Genomic DNA, 14,446 nt, shown 5'->3' on the forward strand with positions numbered 1-14,446 from the left:
CAAGGTATGGACAGGGGTACAATTCCATGGGGCGTGGGTACTTTCTGATCTGTGGCTCAAATGACCATTCTTGCCGCGTGGGCCTCGAGCACCGGTGAGCTGGTCAAACACATGGGGTAGTGCCGCAGTCAGGCCTCACCCTGTTCTTCTGCGAAGCCTATGCACACTGGTGTCTTCCAGTAGGAGGCACTAGGTAGTGATCAGGACCCCTAGCTGATTATACCACCCTCTCCCAGGGGTTGCTAAGGACAGTTGTAGAAGAGGTGATGGTGCCTCCCTGCACTCCACTATCTCAGTGCAAACCGCAGATCAAACTGTCGCTTTCCTGTAGGATTGAGCTGAGGGTAATCTAGAATACATTCCTCATGCTGTGATGGCTTGTGTCATTAAAATAGATGCTGATATTGGACTGGGTGGAAAAGGAAAGACTCCCCTTTCCAAGGACTCTCCAGGGTTTGCCTCAATAGAGCCTCAGTCCGGCCTCAAACAGGAAAATTATTTTCAAGACCGACAGCGAAATGGAGTTTAAAGGCTGCCTTTGGTTTGTTGTATTCTGCATGTTATTTGTCTTTCTCTTTGTGAAAGGGCTGTTCAAAAATCTGTGCGGAGGTGGATGTTGGTTTGGAGAAGTGCAGAGGGGGTAGTAGGGCGTTGCCCATCCATTAATAGATGATTGTGTGTAACCAAAGTCATATCCTTTTTTTTTGGTCCTTCATGATTTTGCAGTGTTAACGCGCAAACTAGCAGATTCATCTCTGACCTTCCAAATTTGAAATAAAAACCGAAAATTATCTCTGGCTATTTTTGCCCGTGTAAAGCATCGCAGCTGAGCCTGACCACGGCAGTGGTGAAGCTGAACCTCAGCACGGGCCAGCTCCAATCCTGCACCTTGCATGATATCTGTGCACTGGTGGCGTAAACCGTTTTTGAGTTGAGTTTTATTTTACGACCATGGAAAGACAGGGTAAAGTGAATTTCCCTTCTTGCGTTAGCAACAGGGTGGGGGGGGGTTGGTACAGGGAGCTTGTGCAGCTTTATCTAGTGTTAGATGTGTGCAGCTTCAGGTGTGACTGTGCATTACACAATGGTGACACCCAAGTAAGGAGTGTGCAAAACGCAGCACAAATTTAATCCCTCGATGGCCTCTAGCCCATCCTGTGACCCTAACTAAAAATGATACGCACTGAACTCCATTTTTAAAAAAAATTTTAAACATTAAACTGACAAGCGGGGACAATTGGAAAGGAAAACTGCTCTCGTCTTGTCTTTGACTGGTACTTGCGCACTGTGCTGTATAATCACTTTGTGTGTCTGTAACAAAAATCCTCAGTCCACTATGTTAATGTGATACCAATGACCAGTCACATAACACGTAACCTGATGGATTAGTGCCTCCATTTAAGTAGCAGGCAAAGGAATTTATGTGAATGTGTTAAGTGACTGGATAATGTCCTACAGTGTGATTTCCAGACTAGAATCTCCACAGTGACACATGGCATCCCAACTCTGAACCACTTGCTGACATTGACATCCGATGTGTAGAAACCGTAGTGGAAGCAAATAAATAAAAAAAAATTCCATGTTGCTGTGTCTCTAATTATTAAACTCACATGGGGTTTAGGCCTAACGTTCAAACTTGGCTTTGGCCTAGCACTCCAAATGTGGTTTCAGCCTAATATCCTGTCATGTTTATCAAGCCTGAGGAGTCTTGTTTTCAAATAATAGGTGTGGCCTTTATCGTAAAGAGCTGCAGTGAAAGTGTGTTGTAATTTTTTGGGAAGGGTTGGGCCTTCACTCTCCAGCTCAGGGCAGTTGGTGCTTGTGCTGACTCTTCTGCCTTCTTTTGATTTTGCATATCAAAATACGAACATGTGAATTCGGAGCAGGAGTAGGCCACTCGACCCCTCAAGCCTGCTCTGCCATTCAATAAGATCATGGCTGGTCTGATTGTAACCTCATCTCCATGTTCCCGCCTACCCCGATGACCTTTCACCCCCTTGCTAATCAAGAATCTATCTACCTCTGCCTTAAAAATATTCAAAGACTCTGCATCCACTGCATTTTGAAGAAGAGAGTTCCAATGACTCTCAACCCTCTGAGAGAATTTCTCCTCACCTCTGTCTTAAATGGGCGACCCCTTATTTTTAAACAGTGACCCTTAGTTCTAGATTCTCCCACAAGGGGAAACATCCTTTCCACATCCACCCTGTCAAGACCCCTCCAGATCTTGTATGTTTCAATCAAGTCACCTCTTACTCTCCTAAACTCCAGTGGATACAAGCCTAGCCTGTCCAACCATTCTCATAAGACAACCCGCCCATTCCAGGTATTAGTCTAGTAAACCTTCTCTGAACTGCTTCCAACGCGTTTACATCCTTCCTTAAATGACTGTAAAACACAACTTGGAGAGCAGGCTGCTCTTGCTGTGTGTTCGATTTGTATATAAGCATGAGCTGGCAAATTGGGATTTTTTTTCTGTTCATTCTCAGGATGTGGGCGTCGCTGGTAAGGCCAGCATTTATTGTCCATCCCATTGCCCTTAAGAAAGTGGAAGTGAGCTGCTTTCATTAAAAGCTACAGTCTGTATTGCCGTGCAAGCATTTCAATGTACCCCAACAAGGAGTCAGCAGCCACAGGAGGGGAAAGGAGTGGAAATTAGCGCAAAGAATAAAAGAAAAGGCTGCTCGATAAGAGCAGAGCGGACTGCAGAATGCTGATCTAACCTACTTCTGGAATTGGAACGTGTTGGGGGGGGGGGAGGCGCAATTTCACATATCTACACTCAATATTGCCTCAGCTATCCATGCATAATCCAGGCCAGCAATACATAGAACTGTCTTCCTTATTTTTTTCTCCATCTTTACCTCTTATTCTTTCTTTCCCTTTTTTTACGCTCAGAATGGGAGTCTGGCCTGGAATGATGATGCTGATGGTGGACGAGCAAGGGAGGCTGCCAAAGACTTCGCAAAGGTCGGACTTTTTCTATTGTTTCCTTTTCTCTCTTTCTCTGGGTGGGATGGCCATCTAATCTTGATATTGAGTCAGCAGGCTCCTGCCCTGTCTGGGTGCTGTGCTTAGCCCATATTGATCTATTAGCTACCACAACTTGACTCCTCACCTCAAGTCTACGCCTGCGTTTGACTGCATTCCACTCAAATTTGCGTAACCAGGGGCTCTCGAGACCACGAACCCGCAATGCGCCTGCACTGAAGCCAGGCGCCAAGGTTAAATGTCTGAAATAGTCCCATGTCACGCAGGGATATTGACGTAAAGTGGGAGCCAAGGAGAAGACTGATGGTGAGTGGCCGGGGAAATCGTCTACTTTGCACTCACTTCAGGGCTGACGCAGAAACTCTCACTCACTCTTTCCTCTCTTCCCCTCCTTTATTTTCTCTCTCCTCTCCTTCCTTTACCCCCTTTCCCCTCCTTCCCTTTACCCCCACCTTCCCTTTCCTCCCCCCTTTCCCCTTCCTCCCCCCTTTCCCCTCCTTCCATTTCCTCCCCCTCCCCTCCTTTGCACTCTCCCGTCATCGGAACTAGAGTTGGCCATTTAGCCCCTGACGTCTGTTTCCCTCATTCAATGAGATCATGGCTCATCTGTGACCTAACTCCATATACCCACCTTTACCCCACATCCCTTAATACCTTTGGCTAACAAAAATCTATCAATCTCCAACTTAAAATTAACAATTGATGCTCGTTTGCAGAAGAGAGCTTCAAGTTTCTACCACCCTTTGTGCAAAGAAGTGTTCCCTAATTTCACTCATGAAAAGTCTGGCTCTAACGTTTTTTTAGACTATATCCTCTAATCCTTCCCTCTCTCCCCATATCCCCATATCCCTACCCCCCGCCCCCCCCCCCCCCCCCCCCACCTCACACCCTGCCCTGTCCTCAGTGGGTCAGTAATGATTTTCCAGAAACGGAAGTTGTGCATGGGGAATGTTTTGTTTTTGTCTCTTATCAGCAGAAATTTCACTTTGTAAAACAGCCAGTCAGCCTGATGTTGAAATACAGTTTACATATTGTGACTTTAATTAAAGTAGCAGAGCTTTGATTTACAGAGCTGCTGCCACCTCATCCTTGGAATGACTTGTTTGTGAAATAACTTGGTTTTGTTAGCTGGAGAAGATGGGGGATGCTGTCTGTAGGGTTTCCTTTTACTTTGCTGTGAAGTGAAAGATGTTAAATGTGTGAGACTAGTGACGTGCGGATGTTGTTGCATGGTCTTATTTGCACGAGACTTTGTTGACCAAATCCCTTTAAGCATTTTGCATTGAAGCGTACCACAACTTGCATTTATCTAGCACTTTTAATGTAATAAAATGCTCCAAGTGCTTTGCAGGAGTGTAAACTGACACTCCGTCAAAAGAGGAGACATTAGGACCAAAAGCTTGCTTCGGGAGGTAGGTTTTAAGCAGAATATTAAAGCAGGCGAAAGAGGCGGGGACGATTGGGAGCGAAGTTCTCGAGCTTTGGGCTGGCATGGCAACATTGGCCTCCAGCCCACCTGATGGAGCTATCCACTTCATTCCATTCACTTGTCCTTTCCCGATATTCTTTGGCAATTTTTTTCTTTTTTTAATATTACAAGACAGAATTATTTGTGTGTGATTGGCTGCCCAGGACCAACCAGGTTCCAGGACATTGCAGAAGGGTTTGTCCATCCAACCCATGGTCATCTGAGAGATGGAGTTTTTTTTTACACCAAGGAAACACTTCATAGCATTTATTGTCCATAGTGATGTAGAATGACAGCAGCACATTACATAGAATTAAATAGAGTCTCGAGCACAGAAACGGGCCATTCGGCCCAACTGGACCATGCCAGTGTTTATGCCCCACACAAGCCTCCTCCCACCCCACTTCATCTAACCCGATCAACATATTCCTTTCTCCTTCATGTGTTTATCTGACTTTCCCTTAAATGCATCTGTTGTTTGCCCCAACTACTCCATGCGGTGGTGAGTTTCAAAATGCAATAATGCAAAACAACACTAAATTGTAGGTGTAATATTGATTTTAGATTTCAAAAGAGTAGCGGCTATGAAGCTGTGAACATCGTTCAAGCCAACTGGTTTGTCACAGTTGCTCTATATAAAATCAGGTAGGTGTTCATGTATACAGTTTGGGAAAGACCTGTTGGGGCCTACCCTGGTTTGAGCTCCTAAACTAATAGTGGGTGGTCTCCTGTCCACTCTGCTTCCTATGTGGTTTTCCCAGTCTCATTATGCTGTTACAGGGAGGTGCTCAGTGAAGATTGGGCAACACACATGGAGGGGAAATACTTTTACACCTTCAACATGCTTTTGCCCCTTTCCTCCTTTCCCCCCCCGCTTCTTCCTCCTCTTCCTCATTCCTCTTAGATCTTCCCCCTTCCCTTCCCCCTGCAGTTTTCAAGCTGTTCAAAAATTAAGCTTGGTGTCAACTAATAGTTTCCTTCTTGCTTTATCTTGTTTCTTTCCCACTCTTTATAAGTTTGCCATTCACTGGCCCCCTTGTTTATCGGACCATCATGTAGAGGTGTCATATAATATATTATCTGCTCCTATCATTCGGATCGGGTGATGGCTGTGCCCCAACTTCCTGTCTTTAAGTGGCTTGAGTCAAGTTCCTTTAACCTCCTGTAGATTCCATGTTTTCTTAGATCTGTGAATTTGTCATCAGTTTAAGACCTCTTCCAAAACCTGAAGGTTCGGAATGGGCATCAAATCCAACGTGGCAATTATAAAACTCCGGTAGTTTTCTTGGCAAAAAGCTTTTTCTGTGTCTGACCACTTGGTTCTAAAATTGGGGTCAAAATGGTGTTCACATCACTGACACTTCTTAATCAACAAAAAAAAAAGTTGAGTTTCCTGTATATACTAACAATTCAGGGACAGCTAGTGTTATCCAGTACTGAAAGGGTTAAGCAGAACTCAGCATAGTTACTCAGAAACAGAGTAGCATGCAGCCACAGTTGGTTAATGTTATTACTCATTTCTCATCACAGTATTGGTGCAACAAGAATGAAATGAAAGATTAGCTTTTTTTTCAAAACAAGGTTTCATTTTTGGTCTTCCACCCCTTTCTCGCTTGTATTGGATTTTTGAATGGCCCCAGCAATTCTTAGCAAGTGTGACAGACTTCGGTGGAGACCTGCTGCCCAAGAAGTAGTATAGCAAATAGCAGGGTCTCATTAACTTAGCGCTGGCCAACTTCACGACCAAAATGGCCTGGGGATGGGTAGGATGGGAGTGGGGCAGTCAGGTAGCGGCTGAATTTCAGGAAAGCGCAGGGATGGGAGCGCGGAGTGGACAGGATTGGACCAGCCATTGTGCCTTCCATTGTCAGGCTCGCATAAAGAATGGCCAGTTGATCGAGAGGGTGAAGGGCTGTTGCTACCTATGAGCTTGTACCTCAACAAGTCCATGTCTTTAATTGCCAACATAAAAAATGCTAAATAAATTGAATGCATTCACCTACACTAATGCGCTGAAGGAGCTGATCCAGGTATTCTCAGAGAAATTAAAAAACCTTAATCACAATTGCAATGAACCTTCTGTCTCCCAAACACCCTCTTCTAAACTCAAGATCTACCAAATTACTTCAGAAATTATTTGTTGTAATTTTAGCACAAAGATTGGCCGTGTGGTAGATAGTGAGGAGGACAGCTGTAGGCTGCAGGAAAGTCTGGTCAGATGGGCAGAAAAGTGACAAATGGAATTCAACCTGGAGAAGTGTGAGGTGATGCATTTGGGGCGGTCAAACAAGGCAAAGGAATACACAACTAATGAGAAAATATTGAGAGGTGTAGAGGAAGTGAGGGACCTTGGAGTGAATGTCCACAGATCCCTGAAGGTAGCAGGACAGGTCGATAAGGTGGTTAAGAAGGCATATGGAATCCTTTCCTTTATTAGCCGAGGTATAGAATATAAGAGCAAGGAGGTTATGCAGGAACTGTATAAATCATTGGTTAGGCCACAACTTGAGTACTGTGTGCAGTTCTGGTCACCTCATTACAGAAAGGATGTAATTGCACGAGAGAGGGTACAGAGGAGATTTACGAGGATGTTAACAGGACTGGAAAAATGCAGCTATGAGGAAAGATTGGATAGGCTGGGGTTGTTCTCCTTGGAACAGAGAAGGCTGAGGGGAGATCTGATAGAAATGTATGAAATTTTGAGGGGCCTGGATATAGTGGAGGTGAAGGGTCTATTCACCTTAGCAGAGAGGTCAGTGACGAGGGGGCATAGATTTAAAGTGATTAGTAGAAAGATTAGAGGGGAGATGAGGAAAAGTTTTTCTCACCCAGAGAGTGGTGGGGGTCTGGAACTCACTGCCTGAAAGGGTAGAAACCCTCAACTCATTCAAAAGAATTCTAGATCTGCACCTCAAGTGCCATAAGCTGCAGGGCTACGGACCAAATGCTGGAAGGTGGGATTAGAATGGGTGGAACGTTTTTTGGCTGGCACAGACATGATGGGCCAAGTGGCCTCTTTCTGTGCTGTAAACCTTCTATGAGTCACTTTGAGGCATCTCACAGATGTAAATTAGGCCCTTTGTTCCAGGAAAGGTAGTCTGTCCCATCAGGCCTCTGCTTCCACAGCCTGTGTACAATCCAGTTGATCGTACTCTAGCTCACCCATTTAATCTGAAGGAACATTCTGGGTAAGTAACGACTGACCCTCCATAGTGTTTACATTGACAGTTTTGTTATACGTAAGCACACCGAGGATATCCTCCCTGCAGGTATTTATCCAGCACCTGTTTGAAGGGATTTACTGGCTTGGCATCAACTGTGTTTCCTGGGAAACTGCTCCGCAACTCCAGGCGGGAGTGAGTGCCGCAAGTTGGATAACACATTAAAGCAGGCCCCGTCTGCCTGTGCTGGTGGACGTAAAAGATCCCATGACACTACTCAAGAAGAGCAGGAAGGGTTCTCTGGTGTATTGGGCCTCAACCAACACCACCAGAAACAGTCTATCGTGCCATTGATCTCATTCCTGTTTGTCGGACCATGTTGTTTGCAAATAGACTGCAGTGTTTCACCTCCATAACAACAGTGAATGCACTTGGAAAGTAAATCGCTGGCTGTGAACCACTTTAGGATCCCGAGGGTGTGAATGATGCTGTATCAATGCAAGGTTTTTCCTCCAAAAGGCAAAAGGGGCAGGTGAGAAGGAAAAAATAATGCCTGACCCAGCAGCTGTGAAGCTAATCGAAGCAGCTACTTGTCAGTAGCTCAGCACAGGTGAATGATCAAACATGGTCTGGTCTGTGTGGCCCAGTTCCTCACTCAATAAACTCATTTGGGGAGGCATTGCTACTATGTCTGAAACTTATTGGATCGTCAGTGTTGTGTCTCGTGCCTCGCACTTAATTTGTAGAATACAGTCAGAGCTTGCAACAAAACTTGCGTTTATGTCACCCCTTGACACAGAGCCACGTAAGCAGACATTAGGGAAAATGACCCCAGTTTGGTCTAAGAGTTAGGTTTTAAGGAGCAGAGAGAGGCATAGGGAGGGAATTCCAGAGCTTAGTGCCTTAGCAGCTGAAGGCACGGCTGCAAACGTGTATCGAGTGGAACCAGCGATGCTCAAGAGGCCAGAATTGGAGAATAGATGACCAGAACGAGCCCAGTGCTGTGCCTGGATGGGGTGAACTGAAAATAATTTGATAGGCCAAACAACTTCTTCCATTAGTCACCTTAACTTATAACTATTGATATTTCATTTTTGAATACTGAATATGTTTTAATAATGGATTAGTTGGGAGCCCTCCGGATTGGGAATGCTCCAGCTGAAAAGGTGATGGAAGTTGATTCCGTAAATAATTTTAAAAGGGAGTTGGACAGTTACAGAGAAGGTTTGCTAGACTAATACCTGGAATGGGTGGGCTGTCTTCCGAGGAAAGATTGGACAGGCTAGGCTTGTATCCGCTGGAATTTAGAAGAGTAAGAGGCGACTTGATTGAAACATATAAGATGCTGAAGGGTCTTGACAGGGTGGATGTGGAAAGGATGTTTCCCCTTGTGGGAGAATCTAGAACTAGGGGTCACTGTTTAAAAATAAGGGGTCCCCCATTTAACACAGAGATGAGGAGAAATTGTTTCTCTGAGGGTCGTGAGTCTTTGGAATTCTCTTCCTCAAAAGGCAGTGGAAGCAAAGTCTTTGAATATTTTTAAGGCAGAGGTAGATAGATTCTTGATAAGTAAGGGGGTGGAAGATTATCGGGGGTAGGTGGAAACGTGTAGTAATCAGTTCAACCATGAACTTATTGAATGGCGGAGCAGGCTTGAGGGGTCGAGTGGCCTACTCCTGCTCCTAATTCATATGTCCGTATGAGGAACTTGCAGGGCGACGGATCATAAATGGGACATGGGACTATGCACAACTGTTCTTTCAAAGACTCAGCACCGGCATGTCAGGTTGAATGGTCTCCTCCTGTGCTGTAAGTTTCTATGATTCTAACCACAGCTGCTTGGAAATCTGATGCCGACACATTGCTCTGCTCCAGGTGCCTCGAATCGAACCCTGAGCAAGAGGTGGGAATTGCAGGGTTATTTTCTGCTTGAGGGAATTGTATGTAATAGGGAAAAATGGAGATAGGGGGGAGTAAAACTGAGAACAAATGGGGACCAAGTGACAAGTTTACTCAGTTACCCCCTCCCACAATATCTCATTATGGATAACTAACGAGTGGAATGTACTATGTCGAGGGGAATATGAGATGGGCAGTGATCTCTGGTTGGTCTTGTGGGCAGCTCGGCGATGCACCGAGGAGGTTCCCAAGGACTGAGAACAGGCTGTCCTGCCTCGTGCCCACATCTGGTGGCTCAGGAAGGCCATTGAGGGAGGTGGGGGGGAAGGGGAGACTATCATTTTGGAGGCAAAGAAGACTTCTTGCCTTATAAAACAGAGTATCCTCTGATTTGTCCAAGTAATGCCATGGAAGATCTGTCATCATTATAGTATTAGAAATGGCCATTAAAAGTTGACCTCCTGTTGACTATTTTGTCAAAATAATGTGATCCTCACTGTGAAACAACAGGCAAAGTAACAAGGCAGGGCATTCCCAGGTGGAAATAGAGCTACTGACTCTATGCAGGCATTCATCTTCTCATAATTCTGTATGACTCATAATGTTGGTGTGAATAAAACAAACACACAGATCGAAATACACACGCGCGCGCATACACCAGTTCACTGAAAAAAAGGGATTTTTATAAATTCAGAGCTCTGTTACAGACAAAAAAAATCTTGTGAAGATAACTTGCTTATTTTGAAGAAAGCAGCAGGTATGTTGTTCCAAAACTGGCAAACAGTCTAACGTCTGAGTACACGTCTCTAAATCAGTTCTAGGAATGCTGTTGTGACTCAGTTCCTTTGACATTGTGCCTGCCGTTTCTGCCGTTCTCTCTTTCAACGCTTCCCTTTCTATTTTTGACAGCTTTATGAACTGGACAGTGACCCCAAACGGAAAGAATTCTTGGATGATCTGTTTGTTTTCATGCAGAAGAGAGGTGAGTCTGAGCTTTCCCTCTGTCCTGTTTTCTAGCGATGTTGTCTCTGCCTTTCTCGCTCCGTACTTCTGCCTCCTCATTTGGAAAGGTTCCAAAAACTGCTCTCGGCAGTGCACAACAAGTTGGGCACTTGGCCTTTCCCTCCTGAGAACCTGAGTTGAAATCCAGCCCAATCTGGTTTCCTCTGTCTGTCTGCTGGCTGTAAGGATCCAATGTGAAATGAGTTTGGGCAATCTCCATTTAGTTCCTCGCAAACATGAACGTGCAACACAAAAACGACAGCCCTGATTGGTAATTTCTCTGAGACAGGACAGGCCTAAAGATGGTTAATAGAATTTTACAGCACTGAAACAGGCCATTCAGCCCAATCAGTCTATGCTGGTGTTTATGCTCCACATAAGCCTCCCCCAACCCTACTTCATCTCACCCTAGCAACATAGTCTTCTGTGTTTATTTCTGCTATTTTTAGTGAATGTCACTCTAGTCTTGTAGGGACACTTCCGAAGTTGAGGCAGAAGCATGTGGGTGAGGCAGAATGGATAGGATCTTTCTCTGCCTTTGGCTGTGCTACACCTGACCTCTGAGTGACTTCTTATTTTGCTGCCATTCAAAGCATGGATGGAAAGGGTCCCGATCCCCACCAGCAACACCTTTTAACTAGCACAAACGTTTTTTTTAACATAAGATGCATTCTCAAGTTTCATGATTTCTCTGAACTCCTCCGTTTTTATCTGATGGAGATATAATTGAACAGGTCGATTGGAGCTGCCTTCTGGTTAGCAGTGAGTAGTTGCATCACCTCCAAATTCTGTGCGGTTTTGTGGCTCACCCCAGGTTTCACAATAATGACGAGTGAACTCTAATCTCCTGAGATACAAGTATGTACCAAGTCAACAGCCATACATTTTGCGCATGGTTCAGAGGTCAACGTGCCAAGCTATGTTGCTATGTGGCATGGGTTTCCTACAGCGCTTGTGGCTGTCGATGGCCAACAAGTGGGCCAAACGTCAGGAAGTACAAGATCCAGCAAATGATGGCAAGGCACCAAACATGGGATCTGGATAGTGTATTGAGTTTAGCGCACTGACCTTTCACCTTTGTGGAAGCTGGATTTCAATGCATTCTGTGGTGGGTGGGATTAAAACCTCGTCACTGTCTCTGTTTCTCTCTCTCTCTCTCTCTCTCTCTCTCTCTACTGGCTGCTAGGTTTTATACAAATTGATGCAACCCATTTCTCAGTGAGGGTGCATACTATGTATAACTGGTTGTCGTTTGGCACGGATTTGGCAATCACACTCAGGAAGCGACAGGGTGGTCGATATAGTGGAAAGCCTATCAGTGCAGTCGACTGTTTTGCTGAGGTTGGGAGTAATTAAGACCCTTTTTAGGGTTGAATGATTTTGGGGGGGGGTGGGGGTTGAGTTTTGTTTTGGCTTTGGCCATGCTACATCTAGCTTCGGAATAGCCAATGCTTACTGGATCACTTGGATCTGCCCTCTTCACACGCTTGTCAGATGCCACTGTTCATTGGATTGTTACGTGCAGTCAGCTGGTATGGGTTAATTATGCATTTTGGACCTAGATGAGAAAGCAGCTGCTGTAGATGTTCTACTCCAGAAAGCCAGGTGGTGAATGGTAGAACTGGAGCCCAATCTTTTACCTTTTTATAAGCTTTTATTTACAGAGATACACATTACAAGCATGCACCTCCTAACTCCAAACACCAGTTTCAGTTGTCTCCTATATATAGGAGCACAAGTGAATCCCCAGTTAATGCCCACCACCTGAATACAATAAAGTATACTGTTGGTATACAATGAACAATAGGCTGGTGATTGGATGTCAGTAAACATGGCTGCTGTTCAAAAATCACAAGAGGTGTGGGCAAAGAGCCATGCGCTGCAATAGCGCTCTCCCTACAGTCACTCGCATTGAGCATGAGCAGGAGAAGTTCTTGGTATAAGCTTTTTTTTAATTCATTCGGAGATGTGTGTGTCGCTGGCCAGGCCAGCATTTATTGCCCATCTCGAATTGCCCTTGAGAAGGTGGCGGTGAGCTGCCTTCTTGAACCGCTGCAGTCCTAGCTGCCCTGTTTTTTTTTCACTGGAGAGTGAAGCAGAACAGCTGAACAGAACAGATGGGCACAAAAAAGAGCTGAAGTCTTCCAAAATAAACCATTACAGTTTGAACACCTGAACGTAGAGGCTCTTGAATGCGCTGACAGAACTAGAGAGCCAATCCACATTACTTCAATGAGGGAGAAAGGTCAGCAATAATGCATAACGCCTTTTCTGACTTTTCATTAGCTCTAAAATAGTTTCTAATGAATTTGGCCAGTGGTCATAATTACTTAGAATTACATTCCAGAGAATTAACAGGGCAGAAACAGGCCGTTCGGCCCAACTGGCCTATGCTGGCATTTATGTTTCACACGAACCTGCCGTGTTTCATATTTCCACCTGAAGAGATCCCTAGACCATTGAAATCTGTTGTTGCAGGTCCAGTGTGTATGAGTACCGCATGACAGGAAGTGTTGTGGGGGCCAATACATTAACCGTCTTTCCCTGAAATATGTACCCGCAATCATTTCAACATAACTCAGCAGGCAGTAATACAGTACTGTAGATATTGCTATAATAGTTTATGTGGGTGTGGGATTTATTGTAAACTGGAACAGAAAGGATGGGAAGTCAACAGTTTTTAGGAGTCCGCTTTAGATTAGGTTGGTGGTAATTTTCATTAAGCAGCTTAGTTTTTCCAATTTCCTATCCGAATGCTGTTCCTCCTCTCTACATTCTCACTGTTTTGAAACCATATTTAATTGTATTGTCTCCTGCTTGGGTCCTCAAAACTATGGAAGTTCATAATCTGCTCAACCTCCCTTCCTCTAGCAATGCACAGTTTTCTTAATTCACCTCATCTGCTTTCCTAACTTTTTCAATCTTGTTAGCGTCCCTTCACCCGTTTTTAAAAGATAAATAAGTGTCTCAAGCTTGCGTGCGTGTGTGTGTCTGTCTGGGCATGTACGTCTGTTCATGTGAGAATGTGCGTGGATGGGTGTATTCCAAGTATGTATTGTATGCACAAATGAACAATGTGTCTCCTGGACTTCCCTGGCCAAGCAACGTCTTGATTTTAAAATTCTCATCCTTGTTTTCAAATCCCTCCATGGCCTCGCCCCTCCCTATCTCTGTAATCTCCTCCAGCGCCACGACCCTCCAAGATGTCTACGCTGCTCTAATTCTGGTCTTTTGTGCATCCCTGATTTTAATGGCTGCACCATTGGTGACTCGCCCTCAGCTGCTGAGGCCCTAAGTTCTGGAATCCCCTCCATACCCCTCTCCACCTTTTAAGACACTCCTTAAATCCTAACTCTTTGACCAAGTTTATGGTCATCTGACCTAATGTCTCCTTTTTTGGCTTGGTGTCATATTTAGTTTTATAATGCTCTTGTAAAGCATCTTGGGACGTTTTATTACGTTAAAGGTGCTATATAAATACAAGATGTTGTTGTCGTCATCATCTTTAATTCCTCTACCTTATTGGTAGTAATGGCCAAAGGATTAATAGATCAGTAATTCTTAGTAATCAATGTAATATTAATGCAGGTGGTATCATGTGAAATGTTTTCATTTTGTTTCTGTACCAAGTATTGGAGAGAGCAGGTTCTGAAGAAGGGTCACTGACCTGCAACGTTAACTCTGTTTCTCTCTCCACAGATGCTGCCAGACCTGCTGAGTATTTCCTGCATTTCTTGTTTTTATTTCAGATTTCCAGCATCTGCAGTATTTTGCTTTTATTGGAGAGGGCTGGTTTGCTCCACTGGAGGATTATGACCCATTAAACATTGCAGTCACAGGGAAGAGTTCTCTTGTCTGTTTTGAGTCCACTGCCTGCTGTCAAATTGAGATGTAGTCACGCAGTAAAATGAACTCTTTCGAAGTG

General features: G+C 44.7%; 1 protein-coding gene across 5 annotated transcripts in view; it reads left to right on the forward strand.

Annotated features, from left to right (window-relative positions):
* The window catches only part of LOC137350489 (AT-rich interactive domain-containing protein 3B-like), a 211,944-nt gene that overhangs the window by 120,395 nt on the left and 77,103 nt on the right, over window positions 1–14,446 (forward strand). For 3 of the 5 annotated variants that reach the window (XM_068015137.1, XM_068015142.1, XM_068015139.1), the window contains 2 exons: window positions 2,899–2,970; window positions 10,429–10,501. In XM_068015137.1, coding sequence (XP_067871238.1) covers window positions 2,899–2,970; window positions 10,429–10,501 — 145 coding nt within the window. The remainder of the gene's footprint in view (window positions 1–2,898; window positions 2,971–10,428; window positions 10,502–14,446) is intronic. The other 2 variants (XM_068015138.1, XM_068015140.1) reach the window with 1 other exon arrangement.

This window comes from Heterodontus francisci, chromosome 35 (genome assembly GCF_036365525.1).
Source record: "Heterodontus francisci isolate sHetFra1 chromosome 35, sHetFra1.hap1, whole genome shotgun sequence".
In the NCBI taxonomy this organism is placed as follows: domain Eukaryota; kingdom Metazoa; phylum Chordata; class Chondrichthyes; order Heterodontiformes; family Heterodontidae; genus Heterodontus; species Heterodontus francisci.